The sequence below is a fragment of the Alligator mississippiensis genome, chromosome 5 (genome assembly GCF_030867095.1).
Source record: "Alligator mississippiensis isolate rAllMis1 chromosome 5, rAllMis1, whole genome shotgun sequence".
Lineage (NCBI taxonomy): Eukaryota > Metazoa > Chordata > Crocodylia > Alligatoridae > Alligator > Alligator mississippiensis.
In genome coordinates, this window is record NC_081828.1 from 171,001,011 (window position 1) to 171,015,298 (window position 14,288).

Genomic DNA, 14,288 nt, shown 5'->3' on the forward strand with positions numbered 1-14,288 from the left:
CAATTCTTTACATTCCGTACCAATAAAGGGCTTCTGCTGCAGTCACCTGGAGATGTGAACACACACCTTACACCTTCAGAACTTTGTATATTGGTCTGGCTATATGGAGCCAAATCTTGACATGCCTATTTATTTCTTATACTAGTAAATCCCTTGCAAGATGAGCTGCAGGTGCTCAGCACTTTTGACACTCTAGCCACATATACATGTTATTTTCAGAGATGCTGAACATCCATAGCTCTAGTTAGATCAGCCTGTGTGCTATAGGTCTCATGATGGATGCCCAACATGAGTAGACTTATCCAAAATATCTGGTCTATGTGACTTGCTCAAAGTTGAGGCTGATTAGGAAACAAAACATTTTTCAGGAAACTACTGAAAACTGGCAGCTGGACTGAATTCAGTCTATGAATGGATACAAGTCAGACAGAGATATAGATATAAGAACCTGCATTTCTGGACTCCAAACTCCCTTACTTTTCAAATGAGCACCCTTCTTTCTATGTAATGAGACCTTAGGCCAACATTGTTCATACTTTACCTACTGCATACATACATAGATTTCATAGACATTAGGGCTGGAAGGGACCCCGTAAGATCATCTGGTCCAACCCCCTACCCAAAGGGCAGGAAGTCAGCAAGGGTCAAAGGATCCCAGCAAGGTAAATGTCCAAATGTTTCTTTAAAGTGTCCAGAGTAGGTGCTTGCACCACCTCTGGGGGAGTCTATTCCAGACCTTGGGGGCTCGGACAGTAAAGAAGTTTTTCCTTATGTCCAGCCTAAAACGGTCTTGCAGGAGTTTGTGACCGTTGGACCTTGTCATCCCTTCGGGTGCTGTGGTGAACAGGCATTCCCCCAGATCCTGATGCACACCACTTATGTACTTATAGGCTGCCACCAAGTCACCCCTGAGACTGTGCTTCTCTTCATTTACATGTGTAAATGAAAAAAGTGGGACAAACTTATAATACGTGAATGTGTGTGTGTGTGTGGGGGAGGGAGGGGGGGGCAGGGTGTTTCCTGAAAGTCTGTAGCTTTGAAATGGACTTCAGTGTTCTGGTTGACACTCAACCAACCATAGAATTTCGGTCCAAAGCTAGGGCAACCCCCCCCCCCCCCCCCCCAAAAAAAAAATAAAAAAATTTAAAGCTCTGTACACAGAGAAATATCAAGAACGAATAGGAAATGTTGTTATTTTTACAGCATTGGTGAGCTCTCTACTGGAATTCTATTTCCATATTTGGTGTCTATGGTTTAAAAAAAGATGTTGGAATATTAGATACACACTACCAAAATGATCTGAAGTACAGAAAGTATAGAAATCATGCCTTGCAATGAGAGGCTTAAAGAGCTAATCTATTTAGTTTAAAAAACGGAAGCTTAGAGGTAATAACTAGACATAGTAAAAAATGTTGTAACTAAACTGTTTTTGATGGAAAAGTCAGGGTCTTTCCAAAGTAAAATTTTCATGGAAGGTAGCTGCTTTTCTTGGGAGAATTTGCTATGTCAAGGAACTAAATAAACTGACTGAAAAACTGAAACATTTTTATTCTAAGTACCTCTAATTATGAAACTATTATTTAGACACTGGAGTTCTGCACTACCTGGCTTACACAAGAGGTGCTTTTCCATGCTGTCTGAGAGGAGAGATGTGGCAGAAAAAGACACAGATACAGATAAAAGTTGTTAAAGTAGTATTTTCATGATAAATAATATTTTCCATGCCAGTAATTTCAACCCCAAGTAATCTCATGGCATAAAGAGGTGGGTTGCAAGCCCCATGAAGATTCAGTAGTAAAAAGATGGGATCATACCAGATGCGTGGTTGTAAACAGACTAGAAATGGGAACCAGAGCTGACCAGAAGTGTGTTCAGGAGTGTGGGAGTGTTCTAAAATAATTGGTATAAAATGTCATTTATGGAAAAACAAAAATAAACAATTCTTCAAACGTAGAAAGACATAATCAGTCTCTGGATGCTGTCCCTTTAAATCCCACCCTAATTTTTGTGACCTTGGCTAAGTGCTCTGGTTACAACTTTGACCAAAAAAACCCTCCACAAGACAAAACAAACCAACCCCCATGAATACAGGATCATAAAGCTCCCAGATGCAAAATAACCTTATTTACAAGTGAACAGACTGCTTATTCATTGATTTCTTTATTTTCTTAAATATGAAAGTATTTTCAAGTTACACTTGTTTACAGATTATCTAATCTTCAATCTGCTGTTTGAATGCCTTTAAGGTAAGATATAATTTTGTACTTATTTGTCACAATGAAATAAAATCAGCCTGGGATACAAACCTGTGTAAATCTGACTATGACTGTATTACTATAACCCTAGTTATTCTGTTGTTGATTTAACTGGTGTATTTTCCCCTTTTATATTCTTAGAGTGGCACACTAATGAGTTCTAAACATGTAGGTACTGGGAGGAGTTCAACATATTTAAGAAAGATTTGTCTTATACTAGCTATTACTATATGCATAGTAATTTTTTCAATTAATGAGGTTTAAAATGAATGAGTTGTAAGCATTTTCTGAAATCAATTTTAAAGAGTATCATCAGTACATTGTATAAATTCGTTAACTAGACTAATAGAGTAGAGGAAAACATTAATGCTATATTCACTTTCCAGAATATAGCATAGATGTTATCCTATGGTGTGTTTTATTTTATAAAAATATTTGTTCTATATACTTTTATATATTTCTCCTTTAGAAATCACCAAATATTAAGGTTTAGAATGGCATGGGAAACAACTGTCTTTTTTTCAAAGAAAGAAAATTGTATTTGAAAGTCTTTTAAACCTTTTAAAGTATATATATGTGTGTAGAGAGTCTTTTGAGAAATGAAAACATTTTAACTAAAAGATTTACATATCTGTATAGGCAAAAAAAAACAAAACAAAACAAAACCCAATAGTTTTTGCAAAGTTTTGTAACTAAATAATTATATATTAACAGAGATCTGTTCTGCACATCTCAGCTGAAAGCCCAAATGTTAAAGACAGTAGTAAGGAGGACTTTGTATATCCAAAGAACATTTTTTCCATGAACAGAACAGATTATAGATTTCAAGGATGTGCGAGCTATAACAGACTGTGCTTTCTGTTCTGTTTTTTCATGTGATAATTGAATTACAGTATTTTAACTTCTTACTTCATAGTTATTTTTGAGAAACTGTTTTTCAAATCTAAATGTTGCTCAAATTTACATATTAATTACATGTCTATTTATTTGAACCCTTTATTTAAGGATTAATAGGTATTTTGTTTTCTATTAATAGGAGCAGTATATCATCTGATTTCAGATCACAATCATTATGTGGAGAAATACTGCTTTTTGCTGCTTGCTTCTTGCTGTTACTACAGAGATTGTAGTTTATGGACAAAGCAGAAAGAAAGGACAAAAGCCAAGCCTAACACAAAAAGATGTTCCTCAGGGTAAAACCACTTTCTTAGAATTTGCAATGGATTGTAAAATATGTTTCCTATTTTTCCAGGATAATTTCCAAAGAAAATGACAAATTATCTATGTGTTCTGGTTTGTTTGTTTTTTTAATGGTTTGAGAACCAGTCCTGGAATATATGGACACATATTTTACATCTGCTTTGTTTTGTACTGCAACATGGTCCTCTGTTTTCACCTAAATGTATATAAATTGGAAAGAACCCTAGGCAGGAACCAGGGCAGGAGCTGGAGAAAAGGTTGGGCCTTAGCAGGGCTGTTCAGTATGGCTAGGGACAGACATTCAAAAAGTGTGAACCTGAATTGATTCAACCTTTGCAGGTTAGTCCAACCTGGCTAGACTGAACCAGTTTGTAACTGGACAAACATTATCTCTGGACTGAGGAAATTCAGTGGCTCAGGCTAGAAGCTGGGGGTGCTAGAGCAGCCCTCCCTTCCCTTGCATAGTGCTGAGCTGAGGGGGGTATGGCCAGGCTCCAGCAGGACCTCTGATTAGGGAGGTCTGCCTGCACCATCCCAGGCTTTTTCCTGCTCATTGCTTAAGGGGCAGAAGTGTTGCCAGCTCTCAGCCCCCTGCTAGCACTGAGGCAAGAGAGGTTTGCAGTGCATGCATCTGTTGATGATAAGGAGCTTATCAATCTCCCTCTCTGCTTCTTTATACTGTCTGCAGCAAAGTGACAGGCAAGCAAGCCAGCAGGGGATTAATACCAGTGTTTATCCCCATCAGCAAACCAATAGCCTCTCTCCATTATTTCAAATTCTTCTTAAACAGTTTACCAGCTGACTTGTTGATTAGCTACAAAAAGCCCCTAAGTGGTCACTGTTCTGTCTGTCTGTTCCAGTGAAATTGGAGACACATACATACAAACACCTCTCAGCATTAGGTAGCATACCACATGCCTAGGGTCCGTGGAGCTGGGGTCTGTGCTGTGGGAGATGGGAGGGAGGGAGACGGGGAATGCTGCTTGAACAGTGAACAGCGAGGAGAGGCAGTAGGGTAGGGGGAAGCCAGGCAGACCCTGCTCTACCTGCAGTCTCTGCCAGAGCTCCAGCAAGGGAGCAGAGGAGAAGGACCAGTTCTGCTGTGGAGCAGAGAGCCACACCTAGCCCAGAGAGCATGCCAGGATGCTGGGAGAGTCTGGTTTATCTTAAAATCAGCAAGGGGTATAGGACAGACATTGCATAAACCAGCTTGACCCAAATCAGTTAAGTCTGATGCTCCATTCAACCAGGTTTATCTCAAACCAGTTTCAGCCAAGTCTCAAACTGGTTTATGTGCACTGAACATCTGTTCTGTTACAGGTTTAAATTAGTTTCTGATCACTTAAACTGGTTTATATGTAATGTCTGCTCCAGTAGCATAACTGAGGAGGGTAGACCAGGTGCCCCCTTTTTTGAGGGGGGCACAAAGGTAGCCATTGCATTGGCAGTGGCTGAGCATGGTGCTGCAACTGGCACAGCAGGAGCTGGTATTGCTCTGGGCACCACAGCTGCTCCAGGTGCAGAGCTGTGCTACACTGCCTTTGGTCTGCTTGACCCTTTTGTAGCTGATTATAAAGAAGGGGCATGAATGACATGTGCCCTTGGAGGCTGCGGGGGCATGGCAACTGCCTGCAGGGGGGGGCATGGTGGCAGTGAGCAGGTAGGAGGTGGTGAGGGCCAACTGGTGGTTGACAACCACTCGTAGATGCCGCCAGTGGTGTAGGCAGCAAGGAGGAGGAGTGGCAAGGGGAGGCATGGTGAGGGGTGCATCGCCAATCTCAGGGGTGTTACCCTGAAGTGTGACCTAGCTCAGTTGCATTATGCTGAGGGCTTGTTTATGCAAATACTTGTTCATTACAATTTGGAGTGCTCCTTTTTGCGGGCTGGGGTGTCAGAAGCAGAGCAGGGTTGGAAATATACCAGTGGGGTGTCTAATTTTGGATGCCAGTATTTATACATTTAATGTAATTCTCCTTTTAACTTTTTTGTTCTGTTACAGATGCTGTGTGCCTCATTGATATAGTCTTCATCTTAGACAGCTCTGAAAGTGCAAAAACAGTACTATTTAATAGTCAGAAGGATTTTGTTAAAAATATAAGTGATAACATTTTCCTCATTAAGCCAGGTAGATTCCGGAAATATGATATCAAACTGGCAATCATGCAGTTCAGCAGCACAGTCAAAATTGACCAGCCCTTTGTAGCCTGGAAAAACCTGCAAAACTTTGAACAGGAAGTCACAAAAATGAACTATATTGGCCAGGGCACCTATAGCTATTATGCAATATCTAATGTCACTCAACTGATTAAAACTGAAAGTCGGAAGGGAAGTGTAAAAGTGGCTTTCTTGATGACTGATGGTATTGACCATCCAAAGAGTCCTGATGTCCGAAGCATATCTGCCACAGCCAGAAGTCTTGGAATATCGTTCATTACAATTGGGCTTTCTAGTAAATCGGTCAATACAAATTATCTGCGTTTGATATCTGGTGATCCTACTAATAAACCTGTTCTCATTATGGATGATCCCCAACTGCTAGTTAAAATACTAGAGAAATTGGTAAGTAACTAACTACATGATTGATTTCAGCAGAATTTCTTATTCTTTCTATCAGTGGCAGATTGTTATTGTTATTGCTGCTATAGAAACATATTAAGCTACCAGATAAATGAAATGTACTGCCATTTTTTCTACAACTACAACTACAGCCCAACTACAACTTTTAAGTACCTAAATACAAATCTTAGATCCTCAACACACCTGCCTAATGCTAGAGGGACCTAATTTTTGCTATTGACCACACATGGACTCTCTTAAGTCCCAACAACACCAAACTTCTTGGCACCTATTTTAGTGGATAGCACCTGTTCGGCCCAATCTAAGAATGCCTAACCTCACATAAAATGTACCCTCCAGTCCAGGTTTACAGCACTCAAGGATATGAATGACTTAGACTCAAATCCCTCTTCTACCTGATTGGATTTGAAACCAGGTCTCCCATGTGCAAAGAGACTCCCCTAATTATTGAGGGATATTGGGTAGTCTGGGGAACTGGGAGACTGAGAAAAAGCCCACTCCAGGATAATCCTAAATAGCTAGCAGTTAGAGAAAGGGGTGGCAAAATGGTGGCTCCAGCTGAGGGCTGGACTCCATTTCCCAGCAGCCCTTCCCTGCATGGCTTCCAGCCATCACCATGGAGACCCCAGGAGTGGTGGGGCTATGACAGCGTGGGGCCACAGAACTGCATCTCTGCCTTGGCCCTAGCCCTGGCCCTGCACTGTTAGGGCCCCGCTCTCCCAGAGTCTCTGTGGAGACCAGCAGAGATCCGTGCAGGCAGAACACGTGGCTGAATGGGGAGCTGCTCTGGAGCTGGGGAGACCTGGGATCTTCTGGTAGTGGCAGTACAAGGTCAGAAAGCCACAGTCTGCTCCCTGCAAGCCCCTAACTGCACTTGTGGCAGGGGCTTACAGGCAGCAGATCATGGCTGTTCCCTAGCTCTGACCCTCTGCTGTCACCATGACAAGATCTCAGGTGTTCCTGGTCCCATCAACCTGTATCACTCCCAGTTATGGCCCCACCCCAGTATCCAGCCATGTGCCCTTCCCACATGGGTCCCACCCCTGGCAGTGGGTGCAGAGTAGATGGGTCGGGTCCAGCAGCAGCAGCCAGAAGAAGCTGCCACTGCAGGGCCTGGTGGGAAATGGGGTTTGCTGCAGGTCCAATCTAGCCCACAAACCAGACTTTGCCCACTCCTGAGTTAAAGCATACACATGGAAAGTGAGAGATCTGGATTTGAATCTAACTAAGGAAAGGAGGGATTTTAACCCATGTCTCCCATATCCAAGGTGAGTGCACTAATAAGGTGCAAGGAGGCCACTGGTATCAGCACAGTCTGTTTTTCCATTTTGTCATGGCCAACTGTCAGACATGGAGAAAAATTTGGTCATGGTCAAGGGCTCAGGGACTGTCAACATTGAGTAGACTGTTGTTGCTTCCCTGCATGGCTTCCTTCTTCCCAAGTGATATAGACTAATAGGTATCAATGACAGTGATAGCCAGCTAGTCAAGTGGGAATGACTAGGTGATTCTGCTGCAAGTGAGTCAAAGTGAGGAGGGTAAATTACCACATAGAACACCTATCAGGTGCCTTGGGACTGGGTTTCTCCAGTGGGTAAAGACATGGGCAACTGGTGCCTCCTGATACTGGGGGGCACCAGTGGCCAATTGCCAACTGGGGGAGAGGAGGGGTCCACAGAAGTGCCAGCAGCAAACCCAGAAGTGACACCGGCACTTCTCTAGGGGTCCCCACAATCTCAGGAGGGCACCAGCAGTTGCCCCCCACTGCCCGGCTGGTGAGGGCCAATCTCAGGGCCCTCCCCTCTGGCCCCTCTATATGTCACCTATGCATAAGGGAGAGAAGACAGGAAGGGAATTCAGTAAAAAATGTTAATAAGAGCTGGAACATGTATATTAGGAGCTGGTTTCTAGGACTGATTTGAAGGCTGTAGCCTTCTAAGGTAAAGGAGCTTGCTTCTGACAAACTTTGTGTCCAGACTCTCTCACATTTCTTGTGGCCCCAGGGAGTGGGGAGCAGGTGGGTATCTGGTAGCAATGGCAATATAGAGCAGTTGGGCCACATGGAATCCTGGGTGGATTTCTATGAACTTAGGTAAGCACAGCTTGAATGTGCCTGGGTTGATTTGCCTAATGACTTAAAAATTCTTAGGTGCATTTAGGCAAGTTTGTTGGAGGGCTGAATTCAGGGACGGTTCCAGATAGATAGCTAATCTAGCAGCAGGTGATGGAGAGGAGTCTTCCTACTGCAGGTAAAGGAGACTCCTAAGCAGTGAGCCCTCACACTGCCTATGATGTTCAATCATTACATGTTTTATGCAAGAAACGTCTGAACTTCCTTCAACATTAATTCTAGGAGACACTTCAGGGCTGCGAATCCCATGTAGAGGAAAGGTCACCTTTCAGACCAAACTTAGACTTTATTCCTCAAAGAAAATTAGTCTAAGACACAACCCTGTCCTCAGTACTTCTATTTGTTAGTTTTGGCAGGCTATTCAGAATGCTGCCTTCCATCAGTTTGAATTTTAAACCTCCCCTTGCACTGTATAGGGAGCCTAGGTCCCTAATCTAGAGCTGTAAACTTTCCAAAAAAAATTAGGTTCAGCCTTTCAGATGAATTAATCTAACCCAGGGGTGGGCAAAGTCTGGCCCACAGACCTGCAGCAGACTCCATTTCCCAGCAGCATTTGTGGGGGCAGTTCCTAGCTGCTGCCATCAAACCCAAGCTCCACTGCCCAGACACCCTGGCCCATCTTATCTGTACCCACTGCTGGGGGCAGGACCCATACAGGCAGGGCGCATGGCCGGGCAGGTGGGATGGGGCTGCGGCCAGAAGCAAGATGGGCAGGTGGGGCCAGGGAGACCGGGATCTTGCAGTGGTGACAGTGGAGGGCTGGATCCTGGGCAAAGCCAGGACCCACTGCCTGCAGGCCCCTGCAACAAGCATGGGTTCCATGGACAGGGGCTTGCAGGTAGTGGATCGTGGCTGTGCTCTGGCCCTGCACTGTCATCACTGCAAAATTCCAGGACTACCCACCCCAGAGCAGCTCCCCATGCAGCTGCATGCCCTGCTTGCACTGCTCCCTGCCAGTCTGAATGGAGACTCTGGGAGTATGGGACCCTGCCAGCATGGGGCCAGGGCTGGGGCTGGGGCAGAGCCCTGGTTCTCCAGCACCACGCTGTCACAGTCTTGCGCTGACATGACCCCACTGTTCCCAGGGTCTCCCTGGAGATAGCTTGGAGCCGCAGGGGCTGCTGGAAGTCCAGCTGTTGGCTAGATCCACCATTTTGCCCACACCTGATCTAACCCTAAAGGTCTAGTTCTCATTTTTGTACAAAGAAGTTTGAAAATACGATTTGAGTTTGCCTTAAAGATTTCAATCCATAAGACATACAAAGAAGCTATTTTTTAAAACTAAAGATGTGTAATCCAACATCAAATCATAGGTCAGGTCCCCAAATGATGGCATTGGCTGCACTGCAGGAAAAGGTCTGGGGATGGCACAGGAAAAGACAGCACGATTCAGTCCCATCCATAAGCCTGTTCCTCGGCCAAATGGAATATTGTGGCATCCACCCAAGATAAAAATTTGGAGTTACTCAGCCATAACTTCATGCCAATACATCCCCTGCTTTCAGTGAACTGTCCTGGTCCAACACCATGAAACTCTTAACACTCACCTTGCAGGTCTATATATGTTGCCAAAATAGTCTTGTACTCCAGAATGCTGGCATGCTAAAGTTTTAATACTTGCATACATTAAGTAATCCTGACACACAGTCAATATTCTGATTTCACTCCAAGTATAAGATCTCATATGCACAAAAGTATGGAGATACCTGATCCTGCTAAGATATTTTCCCCTGATTCACATTATTCTTTGAGGTAGTTTCATTTAATTCAATGGGATTATTTAAAAGCTTATGCTTGGGTCAATGTAGGCCTAAGGGTCTGTTCCAGTGCCAATGAACTAAATGGAAGTTTTTTTATTGACTTCAGTGGGCTTTCGATAAGGTCTCCAATGCAGGGAGGTCTCCTTTCTCTTTTATGTAGAAAGTACACTTAACCCTCTCACCCCCATAGTAAGGGACATGTGTCCCAGAAACTGCAAACCCCAAATTAGCTTTTGTTTTTGTAGTTCAGAGTAAATAGTTGTGCAGTTATGAGGTAGCTGCGGGCTAGAATTAGCTGACTGTAGTCATAAATGTGACCAGGTCGTGGCCACAGGGGGTGGCTGTGATGTCCCCTAGTGGCCTTGCCGCTCCTGGTTGGCTTAAACTCTAATGTCACTTGCTCTAGATTGTTCACCCACCACAACTTGTTTTTAATATTACAGGTTGATTCAGAGAGACTGCCAACAGGCCTTAGACTAAGCCCTCCTCCCAATAAGTTCCCAGTGGGTTTTTCCTGAGGCCCCACTAGCCTCGATCCAGCCCTCAGACCTGATAGGTCCCTCAACCTGACTAGGCCCCTGTAGGGCACCTGTAGCCTTAAGGGCAAATTGCATGGCTCCTTTTCTCCCCCTACACCATGCCCCAAGATTTGCAGATGTTCTCTCTCACTGATATGACTATTTATACACTTGGCCCTCCTTGGGGCTCTCTGGCCCCTGGTCCCACACACAGCCTGTCCTTGGGGCTCTTGGGCCCTCTAGTCCAGCTTGGTCTGCTCTGGGCTTGTGGACCCTCTGTCCTGTCTCAACCCTTCCCTGGGCTCTGGGACCTTTTGGTTTGGGTCTCAGCCTTTTTCTAGGCTCCTGGGCCCCCCATTGAGCCCTACCCTCAATCTGAGGGCTCCTAGGTTACCAGTTCTCTAAATGGGCCTTGAGCCTGCCCCAGCAGGGCTCAAGACTACACTACCAGTGTAACTCAAATAAACAAGAAGCATCTCAGCCCTCTGGCAGACACCTCAAACCCTCTAGGGGTTTAACATAAACGAAGGCCACTTGCCTATAAACCCAGTCTCTCTCAGCCCAGGGAACTTCCCAGGCCTGCAGAGTTGTCCTGAAGCATCCAGGTCCTTTCAGGAGCCCTGCAACCAGGAGTTTCTCACTTCGCGGTTGCTGGGGGAGACTGACTACTTGACCCATGCAAGCTCTGGGCTTATCTAGCTCCAGCCTGAGTCCTCTTCCGGTCAGGTTAGTCCCTCATTAACACCCCTCTACTACCCGTAGGCACATCCCAGTGGCCCACTACAATAAACTTTAATATGGGCCATAAAAAGGTTTGGGTATTGTAGCACATAACTTCCTTCAAAATTACTGAAGGTGTTTTCTTGTGTGTTATGACTCTATAAATAAAGGACTAAGAAAATTAATGTAAAAAGATTGTTAATAGTAGAAATTAGATATTCAGAAAATAATGAAAGCAAGTACTGTTTTCTTAATGTTTACATTTCACTAACTCATTCTAAAATCTGTCACAACTAGAATGGAAAGTTTTGAAACAGGAAATAGGTGCTACTTCTGAGATGTGTAACAACAAAGAGTAGTAGGGAACCATTGATCCTTCTGGATCATGGTGTATATGTGAGAGGTCACCAAGACCTTTGATGCATATGGCCAGGCAGGATTATGGAGGAGTGGGTACTCCCCGGACCTTCCATCCCCACTTTAGACCATTGAGACAGAATCCAAAGGCCTGACTGAATCCAGATATTCAATGCCTCAAAGGTCAGGAGTTGAATGCATGTCTCCAGCATGGTGGGAAAGGAATCTACCCCTGAATCACAACAGCAGGTAATAAAATCTGTATGTGTTATATAATTAAGCAAACCTCTCAGAATTGGTCAGGGGCATTTGTATGACTGTTACTAGTTTATGTATTTCCACATGTCATATCTTTGCATCTAGGAAGTCATATATAATTATACATCAAATATTTGTAAATCACATCCACTCTATCACATATTTAAATCAAAAGATAGAGAGTCAAATTCCTCTTAGAGTTATATGGAATAAAGATTTTCTCTCTACTAACTGATATATTTTCATGATTTCATCATACATTTTTCAATGAACCAAGATCTTAGGTTTAATTATGTGCATTTTGACTTTTAGTCTGAAGTTTAATAAAGACAAAAGCTATCTTCATTAAAGATTTACGCTGGATCTTACATACTCTCTCTAGTAGCCCTCTGCCTGGTTCTACATTATACCCATTTTGTTCTACATTTTAATAGAAATCAGTATAGGTTGCTGAAAGTTCCATATATCTTCCACCCAGTCCACATGCCCTATTCTCTTACACAAGAGGGTGCAGGTGAACAAATTAAAGCATCTTCATGATTTAAGGCAATTTAAGTGAAATGATCTGAGACTTTCATAGCCCATTAGAAAATAGGGCTTTGGGATTGGTGCTGAACTACATTGGTACAAATGCACGACTACTAAAACCAAAGAACACAAGGGATTTTTCACTGGTTTGGTAAAACAAACAAATAAACCATGTGATTCAAGTGTATGTGGTAGGACAAATTCTATTGTCAAATGTACAGTGTATCTGAAGTGCTGTTACATGGAGACAACTAGACAACTCCTGATTTTGATCAGTGGATTAGAATATTTGTCTATCCACTGAGACCTCACCAGTTTCCTCCAGCTTTAGTGAAAAGAGTTTCTGTGGACTATGGCTCTATGCTTCATATGTGTAGCAAAGATGTGGGATTCCCTTCCACAGCCTCTCTACAATGACCTGCAGAGTTGAACACTGTAGTTCAGCTGTTTCAGGATGTGTTTTCAGGGAACTAAATGGCAAGATGGTCATTGTTTCTCATGTGTCCAGGATAGAACCAATCACCAACATTAAGGAGCAGAGAGCTCTTTCCCCATTCTCTCTTGACCTTGGTTCTTCCCATTTGATACTTCTATATATCTGTAACTGTCTCACCCATAATTTGTATTCAGTTCATAAGAGATTAAGCTGCACAGACTTTACTCAGATTGGGTAGTCCTTTCTCAAATGCATAATCCTATTAAGTACTTACCAGTATAGGAATTTAATAAGAATTCAAATTAGTCCATTAATTTACTATTTCTATTGGAAAAGCTATATGAAACAACTTGGTTAAATTAGAAAACTGGTAAATGAAATGAGCATCAAACTAACACTTTTTTTCCTCTTTCCCTTCCAGAGTGTCCTATTTAATGAGCGGGTAAGCTGGACTGCTATCAGTGTATCCTTGTGACATGCTTTAGTAGCACAATAGCTGTGCCATTTATTTTGCTACTGATACTGAAAACAAATGCATTAGTAATAATAAAACTTTTCTTCATAAGACAGAAGAGTCTTCAGTAATATCTGACTGTGTCAAAAACACATACTTATTGATATTTATGCTGGCCCAGATTCTTCCACTTTTATTCACACGAATACTTACTCCTGGAGTACATTCACTTGAGGCATAAGAGGCGGCTAAGTATAAACGAGGCTGTCAAAATCTGTACTAAATGTTCATCTAGGGCCACAGTTTCTTTCAGCCCTTCTCACTAAATTCTCCAGCACTGATTGCTAGTGAGTGATATTTACTGTACAATCTGAGAATCTCGTTTTTCTAAAGGAACTGAGGCTGGTACCCCTGGTATAAATGTTTGGGTTGTCTCATTGAAATATGGCAACCTGTTTAGTTCACAATTAATATTCAAAACAGAGGGGTAACTTTTCAAATTTGAAAAGTAGGAAGAGACAGCTGTGAGGCTTGTGTACCACAGAAACCCTATACTCCTTCTTCACATTACAAAGATTCTATATATAAATGGGTCTAACCTAAATCTATGGTTCTGAGCACTTTGGATGTTTGTATACATGATGGGGGTTTAGTCCTCAGGGTTTTATTCTATGCTCCCTAAGGTAACTTTTCACAGCACTGTATGCCTTTTACCTGTAATTTTTGTACTGTGTACTAGACTTAACTATTGAGAAAAAAAAAATCTTCAAAAAGGCTTGTAATCCAGTATGTATAAAACAAAAGTTTAAAATTGAAACAGTTGCTTCAATAGAAATTAGGCTATATGGAAAAATATCCTGTTATATGTAAACTAAATTTTATAAGATCATTATTTTTTATACTTTAGCTAGCACACTTCTAGACAGCAATATTAATTTAAAATTGCTGCTTGAAATGATAAAGCTAACGATTTTTTGAAATGTTTCTATTCCTTTCAGTGTGAGCAGAAGACCTGCAAATGTGAGAAGGGAGACAAAGGAGATCCTGTAAGTATATTTTTGCTCAGGAAACCACCCATTTTCGAAATCTAATCT

The 14,288-nt window shown here is 42.6% G+C and overlaps 1 protein-coding gene and 1 long non-coding RNA gene across 4 annotated transcripts in view; one reads left to right on the forward strand and one right to left on the reverse strand.

Annotated features, from left to right (window-relative positions):
- COL28A1 (collagen type XXVIII alpha 1 chain) overlaps window positions 1-14,288 on the forward strand; it is a 189,983-nt gene that overhangs the window by 24,791 nt on the left and 150,904 nt on the right. Inside the window, exons 1-5 of one of the 3 annotated variants that reach the window (XM_019498072.2) lie at window positions 2,008-2,246; window positions 3,292-3,448; window positions 5,455-6,014; window positions 13,162-13,182; window positions 14,193-14,240. In XM_019498072.2, coding sequence (XP_019353617.1) covers window positions 3,328-3,448; window positions 5,455-6,014; window positions 13,162-13,182; window positions 14,193-14,240 — 750 coding nt within the window. In that variant the 5' untranslated portion in view covers window positions 2,008-2,246; window positions 3,292-3,327. Of the gene's footprint in view, window positions 1-2,007; window positions 2,247-3,291; window positions 3,449-5,454; window positions 6,015-13,161; window positions 13,183-14,192; window positions 14,241-14,288 lie in introns of those variants that run through there. The other 2 variants (XM_059728975.1, XM_019498073.2) reach the window with 2 other exon arrangements.
- The window catches only part of LOC109285834 (uncharacterized), a 65,566-nt gene that overhangs the window by 17,965 nt on the left and 33,313 nt on the right, over window positions 1-14,288 (reverse strand). The gene's annotated exons all lie outside the window — the stretch shown is intronic.